Source organism: Anabrus simplex, chromosome 7 (genome assembly GCF_040414725.1).
Source record: "Anabrus simplex isolate iqAnaSimp1 chromosome 7, ASM4041472v1, whole genome shotgun sequence".
NCBI lineage: Eukaryota > Metazoa > Arthropoda > Insecta > Orthoptera > Tettigoniidae > Anabrus > Anabrus simplex.
The window spans coordinates 73,709,336-73,721,027 of NC_090271.1; the positions used below are offsets into that span (position 1 = coordinate 73,709,336).

At 41.0% G+C, this 11,692-nt stretch overlaps 1 protein-coding gene across 1 annotated transcript in view; it reads right to left on the minus strand.

Annotated features, from left to right (window-relative positions):
- The window catches only part of PIG-T (phosphatidylinositol glycan anchor biosynthesis class T), a 260,582-nt gene extending 253,261 nt beyond the window's left edge, over positions 1–7,321 (minus strand). The window contains exon 1 of the mRNA XM_067151175.2: positions 7,068–7,321. Within this exon, the coding sequence (XP_067007276.2) occupies positions 7,068–7,239 (172 nt within the window). The 5' untranslated portion in view covers positions 7,240–7,321. The remainder of the gene's footprint in view (positions 1–7,067) is intronic.
- Positions 7,322–11,692: the final 4,371 nt, after the last annotated feature.

Consider the following 11,692-nt stretch of genomic DNA (forward strand, 5'->3'; position numbering starts at 1 on the left):
TCTCATATGGGGGGAAAAGTGATGTCAAGAGTCATACTGAACAGAATAATCATAGCCGTTGACAGGAGACTATATCAAGAAGAGGCAGGTTTCAGAGAAGGTCGGTCTACTGTGGATCAGATTAACACACTAAGGCTAATAATTGAACAATTTGCTGAGTATCAGACATCTCTGTATATACTTTTCATTGATTCTGAAAAGGCCTTTGACTCTGTCAATCGGAGGAAAATGTGGAAGGCTATGGAAAAGTTCGGAATTCCACAAAAGATAGTCCGTCTTACACAGGCAATGTATGATAGGTACACTTGTCAAGTATAACATAAAGGGAAGCTGTCTGAACCTTTTGCTGTAAAATCTAGAGTAAGACAAGGATGCCTACTGTCGCCAATCTTGTTTATCATGACACTGGATTGTATGCTGAGAGAGGCGACGAATAAAAAGCGTGGCATTCAGTGGGGATTAAATAATCGATTGGAAGAACTAGATTATGCAGACGATCTCTGTCTTCTTGCAGAATGTTTTCAGGACATGGAAATCAAAGTGAATGACTTACAAATAGAAGCTTAAGAATTAGGCTTAAAGATTAATAACAAAAAGTCTAAAGAAATGCGCATAAACCATCATAATAATTGTAGCTTAACTCCAGATGGAATGGATATAGAAAGGGTAGAGAAATTTTGCTACTTAGGAAGCATGGTAAGCCAGGATGGAGGTGCTTTTAGAGATGTGATGAGTCGTATAAATAAAACCAAAGGAGCTTTCGCACAGTTACGACCAATATGGAGATCCCCTCACATTTGTATAAAAACGAAGCTAAGGATATTCAACTCAAATGTTAATTCTGTGTTACTGTACGGAAGTGAGACCTGGAAAGTGACCAAAGACATTACCACAAGGTTACAGACTTATAAATCGGTGTTTGAGGTACATTATGAGAATATGGTGGCCAAAGACCATCTCAAACAAAGACCTTTGGGAGGCCACAAGTCAAAGTCCCATACAGGAACAGATAATGAGAAGAAAATGGAGATGGACTGGTCATACCCTGAGATCACGAGAAAGTATCACAAGGCAGGCATTGAGTTGGAATCCACAAGGCAGTCGCAGGCAAAGCAGACCAAGGATTACCTGGAAGAGAACAATAGACAAGGAGATTGCTGGAGTTAACAAGCTATGGAGCAGGGCCTCTCAGGGTGCATGCGCCGTGTGGTGCACGGGCGCAAGGTGCAGGAGACGACTTCACTAGGTTGACCAGAGTGCAAACTCCCACTCCACTTCTCCTACACCTGTCTCACCCGTTCGGCCTGTCTTCGCCTTCTCCATCTTCCCCTCTGATCCTCCCCTCACTGCGAAATGTTTATGTGCGGTGAGCGGGGACACTGTTGTATGGGACGTTACCGGTGTTAAAACACTATTCTTTCAATTTGGTTTGAGCAGATAATTTATCTTCTCTAGCTCTTCTTTTCCTTTATCTTTGCAATGATACTAGTTATGCCTGGAACAAGGGACTCAATTTGAGAGCCTTCTTTAAATTACAATCAGAAACAGGCCTACTCGCACGCAATCTAGTTTTTGTACAAGTCAAAGCAGAAAAAAATACCTTTCACATATGCATGTGGAACCAAATATAGAAATAATCTTAGCTGCTTCTCGATGCAGCTTAGGAAAATCTTCCTTCGACAAATTCTCATAGAATTTGAGCTAAGCCTTTGTATTGGAAAATCTTTATGATTAACTTATCACATAATTTTTGTCCCATGGATTAAGCATTTGGCTTTATCGTCATGACTGACAAACAAATACGAAAGTTCCCAGTTCGATTGAAATGGACTTTCGGAAGTCTTTGCTTTCAGCTCTCAGCTCATTACACCATCCGAGTCAAGCCAAGTTCAGCCGAATTCGGAACGATGCACAGTGCACGGAGTCTCTGCGCCTCGATATGCACGCGTGAGATTTTGAGCGTTTGAGAGGCCCTGATATGGAGGGAGGTGAAAGCATTGGTGGCAGATAGAACAAGCCGGAGAAATTTCGTTGAGGCCGTATGTTCCACCTGGAATTAAAGGAAATAAGTCAAGTCAAACGTAGGGCATAGTACTATGGAAAGATGAAACTATAAAATCTAGCAGCAAAGAGGATTTTGTAGGGTATTATCAACTGGGTTGAAATCTCCCTCCAGCAAGGGTAAATGGCTTATTGTTCTCCACATAAAAAATGAAAATGGTTTTGTGGAAGGTGGGCTGTTATTTTTTTAGGATTATCGTGAGGAAACAGACAGAAATGTATTTGAGACATTCTTCTTTGGCAGCATAATAATGCTGTGATTGTTTCAGACAATGCTCCCTACCATTGCGTTAAAGTCGAGAGAATTCCGAATAAGTCTTGGAGAAAGGGTAACGTACAGAATTGGCTAGAAACGAAAAGCATTCCTATGACCCCCAGTGCATTAAAGTTGAACTACTGGCGCTAATACCATAACAGATTTGTGTTGCTTGTAACGAGTAGCGTGTTGACAAGGCCACAGCACAGTCGGGGCGGCATGTATTAAAATTACCTACGTATCATTGCTCCTTAAACCCCATAGAGCTTATATGGGGCCACGTTAAGGGATATGAGGCTTGAAATAATGTCAATTTCACCATTAAAGAAGTGCAATAACTACTGACTGAAAGACTTGATAATGTCACAGCTGACCATTGGAAATCATGAATTCAACACGTTGTCAGTGTAGAGGAAGCTAATATGTGGAAGCTGGATGGCACTGTGGCAGTCCTTGAACACTTTGTCATCAACTTGGCTGATGACACAGATACTGATAACAACACTGACATAGAAGGAGGAGAACAACTTCAGGACAGCAACTAAACTGTGAATCTTATTGCTATCCATTAACGCATGATCAATTTTCTATTTTTAGATGTGATATTTATATATGGCTTAAAGTTAGGTTACCTCATAGCGACAAATCAAATTGTTCTAACCCGTCTCTGATAGTGAATCATAGTAATCTGGATTATTCCTCAGACAAAACAGTCTAATTAAAGAGAAATGTTTTGGAACAGGTAGTACTTCAGAATACACATTCTTGTGATTTTTTTCTTGGACTCTCAAACACAGTGAGACAGACTGTAGAGATCAAAGAAATAAAGCAGAGCTCTTGATGCATTTGTTTTGTGAGAGGAAGTCAAATGAAGCTTGCCAGAGACCTAATAAAATTAGATGCAAGTTTTAGTATTTGAATATTCCTTCATCTTTACTGGTTAGAAGTTAGCTGCATGCAAACTTGCCAGCTTCTTATGCCTCCTTGTGTCTAGAGAATTCTCTTCTCATATACTTTTTTCTAAAACACCTCCATTCCACCCCCTTATAAATCCTTGATTGCCCAAGTATGTTTACTTGAAAGGAGGTTAGTGAATACAGAGAACAAATATTTGTAATAGAAAATTGAATCCTTTAAGTGATTAAGTGAGTGAGAAGGCCTGAGTCTTAACTTCGCCATCAAAAAAAGATGTTATGATGTTATCTACACACCCTTCTGCAATTTCAATTTACTTTTGGAAAATTTCCCCTTCTTGTAACACCTGAAGGAATCTTTGGTCACTGCTACAACCCCAGCAGACAAGGGATTTGTCTGCATGCAAACTTTGAGACTTTTTTGTCCGGACAAGGGACAGATGATCTGGCTATTACATAGGCCTACGTAAGATTTTGATGTGAATGCGTCACATGCTAAATTGGCTAAAAGATAAATAACATCATTGGTCTAGCATATTTAATAAGGTTCTGGTTAGTAACAATGAAAAATCTGTGATGAAGATAATGATGACAATGATGATTATTATTTCTCACCTTGTCAACATATAATAAGAAACTCCTGTCAATAGACCATCCAACACTATAAAACCGTAACTCTCCCACAAGCCACTTAAAACTTATGAAACCCTGCTCCAAATTAAAAATGAAAGAAGAACTGATCAGTACCTCAAAACTGAAAAAGAAGAACTTGTGAAGATAAAAAATACCAGTTCACCAGGAATTTTGTCACCCATTGCCACGACGACTTTGATCTAGACCAGCAAGTGTAGTGGCCGGCCGAATCTTGAGGGATAATTTTAATCTAAACCAGACCTGGCGGGATGAGTGGTCAAATTCAACACCTGAAACTAATGCTCATGAGCTAAATCCAACTCGGAAAATGAAGGGTTTCGATCTCCCAAGAAAACTGTGGTGTCGCCTCAACAGACTGAGAACTGAGCATGGATGCTGCAATTTCTTACGCATACGTGGGGTTGGATGGATTCTCCAATGTGTGAATGCAGTGAAGAGGAGCAGACCATGGACCATGTCATCCTGTGCTGCTCTCTTCGTGACTAATTTCGAAGCCCCAGCGACCTGTTTCATCTTTCAGACAGTGCTGTAGAGTGGCTGAAAGTCTGGGACCTGGACTTACGAATTTGTTGTTATAATCACCATACAATTAAATATATATATATATATATATATAAATCGGCCAAAGAAAGACAAGGGCCACAAACGTGAAAATGAAAGACTTCCTAGGCCTCGAATGCTCTAATGCCGCCGGGGTCGGGAAAGGACAAGAGTCGGCCAAGGGCGATCGGGTAGGATAGAAGAAAGTGACGACCCTGGCACAAATAAGTGAAAGCAATGCCAGGACTCAGCTGAGGGCCCCGTGATCGCCAACCTACGCTCCCAAGTTAAGAGCCCCTGGGACCCCTTTTAGTTGCCTCTTACAGCAAGCAGGGGATACCATGGGTGTTATTCTACCACCCACGAACCACAGGAGAGGCAGGATGTGCAATGTTTTCACACCTCCTCGATGTAAACAAATGGACCAATGCACACTAGGTGACAAGACGCCCACTCGCCGCCACCACCACCACGTTTCTTCCTCACTTCTCAATACTTACTCAGTTGCTTTATTCACTGAGGTGCAAGAAGCTATTTTTTCATGAAGCTATCCTTTACCGAGTCTAGAACTGAGAAAAATGCTCGTAGGACATTCTACAATAGTTTTGAAACCTATCCAGAGATAAGTTTCTACCTAGCTCTCATTACGTCAAAGGTTGCACCCTTCCTTTTTTTTTTTTAAACCTCAAAGTGCGAACCCAAAAGTTCCTCTGGCTGTTCAGGTTTGATAAGACAATAAGATCTATAATGTACCCGTCACTTTCATCGTTCGAATACATGTTGAACAACACCACGTGAAAAACTAGCCATTAAGCTATTTCTCTGCCAGACCTGTACCTCCTGGCTATCCTTTCTGTATAGCTTATACACGCCAAAGCCTCCCTGCACCGTGCACCCACCCATCGTCACTTCTGTGTGCACTGGACCTTAGGATCTGTAAGGTCCAGCTAGTGACAAGTCCATTGGACTGGACTGCTGAGGTCCACTACTTCTAAAACATTTACATTCCGTATCCTGATGGGGTATGACGGGCCTCCTAGAGGGGTACGCCCTTTCTCAGGCCAAGGAGTAGTGGTGATAAAAGGGATGGAGTAGATGAAGGAATGGAGACCCTGGCCTATGAAAAGATCTGTCCCAGCATTTCCTTTAGTGCAGGAGAATGGAAAACCATTCTCTGGACAACCAACAGTAGGACCAGCCTCTCTGACTCCCAAATGCAGAGCTAAAAAAAACTAGCTACTTTTGAGCCAAAGCCTACTCTGCTCACTGTTGGTTAGGTCCAGCTGGTGACAAGATGATTGAGCTGGGGGTGCAAGCCCCCAGGTTAGGGCTGTGAGGTGACCACCAGGCCTCTAGTATCCCCTGGAGTCCTGCTAAAGTGTAACAAACAGTAAGGGTCCACCAGAACAATGTGAAACTGCACGGTTTTCTTATTTTCAACAAAGATGACAAATTAAGAGAACACAAGATTCAAACACTATTGAAGACCATAGAAAACTTGTTTTCCAGCCCAAAGCTGGTCAACAGAAACAAAAAAATTGATTGTTACGAAGGAAGCCATACTTTTCAGTGTTGACTAAGTTTAAATGTAAACTTAAAACCTTTCCGGTCTGCCAAACATACAATATCAATATAAATATTACTAGTACACTATTTCAATATAAATATTACACTCTTAATAGTGTGTATTTATTCCTTGTTTAATGTGGGAGGTTTTTTACAGAAAAAGAAAATGCAGAAAAACCATCTGCGCTAGTTTGGACGTGTAGCGTGCAGCAGACAATACATTGGCAAAGTCAGCGTATACATTAGAAGTCGCTGGAAAGAGGCCCAAGGAACGACCAAGACAGCGATGGACCGATACAGTGCACAACGAACTGAAAGCTGTAAGACTACATCCAGACATGTCCCATGACCGAATTAAATGGAGACAACGAATCCACACAATGGACCCTGCCACCAGGTGGGACAAATGCTTAAGAAGAAGAAGAAGCTGTAGTGTAATATATATTGAAATTGTGTGTTCGGCAGACTGGAAAGTTTTAAAGTTTAAAAATAAATTGGTCACAAATCCCACATTTACACAGTCTATGTTTTTATTCCTCTATATAAGTAAGAACATTTCTAGGGTGTATCGGTGGGACCCTGACAAGCATAAAGGAAGGATCTCCCCTCTAAGCTAGTTCAGGTATCCGTCAACGGAAGTACCGCCCTGACGTTCTTGTCAGAATATTAATTTTACGACGCATCGACAAAGTGAGGTCTTATGGTGACGATGGGTTAGGACAGGACAGTAACTGGGAAAGAAACAACTGTGGCCTTAAGGCAAAGCCACAGCGTTTTCCTGTGTGAAAATGAAAAAACACGGAACACTATCGTCACGGCAGCCAATGGTGAGATTCGAACCTATCTCCCGAAAGCAAGTTGCCAGCCAACTTGCCAACTCGCTCGGTGAGAGTTTAAAAGGCATTGACGACATGATTAATAAAATACATTTTTAAAAGCGTAATATTACAACTCGCCGGCTCAGAACGCAAACGAAGTATAATTCGAATAAATATATTTTCTGTTCTCATAGCACAACACTAAAACAGAACTTCTCAAAACACACCACTCTTAAAATCTCCACTTCAAGAACTTACAGGATTTAAAATCAAAATCAACATCCCACAGTGTCGTAAATTGGAAATGTGCATAAACATGTCCACTTGGTAACGGCTTTAAAAGCAGTTCTTCATTAAAGTTATCTTTTTGTACACTACCCGCTAATGCAAAAAGCGCAAAACAAATTAAAGAAGTAAACGATGTGTTCATATCCGACAGTTTTTAAAAGCTCTTCAAATAGAATAGATACACGTGCGACTCATAACCCAATTAACTGGACACTCCTCCTATCCTATTCAATGACACAAAAATTGATGTAAACAAACAATTGAACTACGCAGTACGCACCAGGGTTGCCACAGGGAAAAATATTTTCGTACTAAATCTTCCCCTAAAAAGGTACTAGATTATTGTAACAGGTACTAAATATTTATTAACAATGGAATAGGGTTATTCATAAAGGCAGTCAGTTATAGAAATCAAGGTAAACTTATCAAAAATACACATTTATTAAATGAGAACAGAACTTAGCGGCAGGGTTGTCACCGGGAAAAATAGTTTCGTACAAAATCTTCCCCTAAAAAGGTACTAGATTATGGTAAAAGGTACTAAATATTTATTAACAAGGGAATAGGGTTATCCATAAAGGCAGTACGTTATAGAAATCAAAGTATACTTATCAAAAATACACATTCTTTAAATGAGAACAGAACCTACTGGTTTTCATCTTCATATTTTACTCTTTTCTTAATCCTTGGAAAACAATGCCAAAGCAATAAACTGTTTTGAAATGTGAAAATTATGTATGTTTTAGTTTCTCATTTGTCAGAAGGGGCCCATTCATCATACAGGATTGGAGTTTGTTTCTCAACTTGGTCTTATTGGTAGTAACAGCAGAAAAAAAAAATCCCGTTCTGTTGCAGCAGAAGAATGTAGTAAACAGAACCCTGCCTTCACAAAATTCGTTAAATCCTACAGGATTTTTAATTTCAAAAACACGGGGCGAGTTGGCTGTGCGGTTAGAGGCGCGCACGTGTGAGCTTGCATCCGGAAGATAGTGGGTTCGAACCCCATTGTCGTCAGCCCTGAAGATGGTTTTCCGTGGTTTCCCATGTTCACACCAGGCTGAAAATCTTTTAAGTTTCTGTGGACTTCGCTTACCACTATTTCCCATCTGATTTCATTAACCCTTTCTGTAATTACAGCCGGGAAATATATAGCTAATGGAATTATACTGATGAAACTGCCACCTCATTAGTAATTTTCCAGGTTCGCCATGGACAGATTTCTTAAAATAAGACCACGAAAATCCACCGTCCAAAAAATCGGTTTACAAACTTCAACATGGCTCTGAAGCTTCTTATCAATTTCTTTCTTGTTCTTTTGCTGCACTAGAAGAGTTTATACTCTACCCCCGTAAAAGGTACTAGATTTCCATAAAAAGTACTAATGTACTAAAAATGATCATGACGTACTAGATCTAGTACTAAAGTACTAGAGATGGCAACCCTGGTACGCACGGGATAAGAAACAAACGAACGAAGCCGAAAATAGAAACACCAACTACCCTTAAAGAAAGGAAGGTAATTTTCACACAACGAAGATCAAAATAATAAATCCTGTAGCAAAATAAATACGGCAGGTTGAATCTCCTATATTTATATTGAAAAAAGTTCACTAAGAGCAGGTTTTTCCACTCTGTCTGTCCGTTCTACTGGACCGATTTGCTTGATTTTTGCCTTATTCACGCCGGAATTAAGGTGAATCATTAGGTAATCATAAAATCAAATCATTATAAATGAACACTCTTGAAACATTTAACGTGAAGGTTTACCCTGGTCGAGACCAACTCCAATACTCAGACCACAATGCAAGTCAGGTATTATGTAAGAGAAATAGGCAGGTTTCAGTTAGTGGAAAGAAGGCTGAACACGGGACATGAATGAATTCAGTGTGATCGTGGATGCCAGTTTAAAGTAATCGTTCCGATTGAAGTATATGGAGTCTGCAGTTTTGGCTGTTTTAATAGCTTTCAATAGTGATAAGGAAGCGTGTTCTAAAATTAGTGAATAATCGCGAGTGACAAGTCGCCTCGTAGCCTTCGTGTCACGCAGTTGCAACGAACTAGCGGGGTAGTTTGCCGAGTTTACGTGGTCTGTAGCGGTCGTATACTGTGTGCCGTTCGACGTTTATTGTGTAGTTAAGTGTTACCATTCATGAGGACAGTGGCGGTGATGAGGCTCCGGATCCTGCTTCACATGTGAATGTCCATCATGAAGAAATTGTTGGTCTGCAAACTTACTTGTCAAATAGGTCTACTACGGGCAATTCTTTGCCACCTCCATATAATAACCATCAGTCTACTGGCTCCCTTCATCCAACACCTCCTCCTGCCGATATTGAAACTTACTTGGTCAAACATCCAGGTCTATATACTGTATTTGTTGCTGCAAATGGATCAAATAATATAGAAAATTTACACCCTATGGCCCTCGGCCGCATGTTTTATGAACGTGATATACAATATGTTTTAGGATTACTGAAGAGGGCTCTGCCATGTAAGTATACAGATTCCTTGACGTGTCAACTCTACTATCTAGCTAATGTTTCCTTGTCTTGCATACTCATTTTGGAGGAATAATAATCTTCGCAATCTCACAATAAGGCATGAAATAAAGATACATTGAAATCTTTAAAACGGTGTGAAGTACGGTATATGATAATAAACCTGAGAACGCAAGATACGCTTTAGATTTAATATATGGCGACCGCGACAGGATTCAATTAAATTGTGGGTTGCAAGTTAACGCAATATACTGTACGTAAATTGTGAACATATCCATCCACCCATCCAGTTGTTCTGTAACGGTATAGAAAGATGGATAAGTAGTATAATGGGAGAGTTCGGCGGCCTCATTGTCCTCCGGGTCCCAGGGGCCTCCTCCACGGCCACCGCACTGGGAGGCCTCCCAGGGGGCTGCTACAACTCGTCCTTCCGGGAGGCCTTCCCAGGGGCCCGCTCCTCCTTCCGCGGGAAATTTGAATTGTAAACAAAGACACGTGCTTTGTTTTGACAGACAACAACGCATCGCTAACCTCAGTACTGCAATATTGACGGGCCTAAACCTTAGTGGTACAGACTTAACCACACTAGCGCGAGATTTGAATCGGTAAACAAATCCACGTGCTTTTTGACAGCCACGTGCTTTTGACAGACAACAACGTATCGCAAACCTCAGTGCTGCTATCTTGACGGGCCTAAACCTTAGTGCTGCCAACTTAACCTTACTAGCGCGAGATTTGAATCGGTAAACAAATCCACGTGCATTTTTGACAGCTGTCATCCGCCATCTTTAATGAAGAGAGCGCTGCCCCTCTTGCAGGTTATTTCATCAGCTGTCATCCGACATCTTTAATCCTCAGACCACAGTGCCGCCCTCTTGCGGGCAATTTCGTTAGCTGTCATCCGATATTTTTAATCAAGAGAGCACAGTGCTGCACTCTTTAGTTGAAATGTGGTGGTGGCAAATTCCACGTGCTTTACAAACCCACGTGCTTTCTTGACAGCTGTCATCCGCCATCTGTAATCAACAGAGCACAGTGCTGCAATCTTTAGCTGAAATGTGGTCGCGCTAAATTCCACATGCTCTTGTTTGGAAACATAGCCACGTGCTTTTTTGACAGCTGTCATCCGCCCTCTTTAATCAACAGAGCACCGTGCTGCTAAAATGCTGGCAATTTCGTCAGCTGCCATCCGCCATCTTTAAACTATAGAACACCGTGCTGCCCTCTTTATGGCATGTAGTAGCGGGCAATTTGAAAAGTTCTGTCAGCTGTCATGCGCCATCTTTAATCAAGAGAGCGCAGTGCTAAACTCTTTAGTTGAAATATGGTGGCGGCAAATTCCACATCCGCCATTTTTAATGTACAGACCACTGTGCCGCACTCTTTAGTTGAAATGTGGTGGCGGACAATTTGACGAGCTACCATCTCTAATCAAGAGAGCGTCGTGCTGCCATCTTTATAACACTAAACTTTATTCTTTGACATGTGGTGCTAGGTAATATGCTTAGCAGCCATCTCTAATCAAGAGAGCACCGTGCTGCGCTCTTTATCGTAGTAGCGGACAATTTAAAAGAACATGTCAAGGAATACCCTTGTTCTAAGGAAAAAATAATACCACAATTCTGAACAGCTTGCGTAAGATAGCGATTGTTATAACCTACTTTTCCCTGCTCTGGCAAGGCATAGCTTTATCGAATACTTGAAGATTATATTACAAAAGAAGTGATTAAGAATATAATCGAACACTGTATTCGATACAACATTTGATCAGAACATCGATTGATGTGTTTAGAACATGTCTGGGGGTACACCTTCGTTCTAAGAGAAAAAAATAATAAGACTACAGTTGTAAACAGCTTGCGTAAGATAGCGATTGTTTGCTTAGCATGACTTGCACCTAAACTGCTTTTGTAAATTAGCGAAAAAAATAAATTCTAGTCTTGTTACACCAGGAAGGGTGACTGGCTAAATCCTGGTCCTTCAGCGTCAGGAAGGGCACCTAGCCGTAAAACAATATTTCATGATGTAAAATTCTAGATACTGTGATTTAAAATTCTGAAAGGGTATCCGGCTGTAAAAACAGATTCTTGCGTTAGGA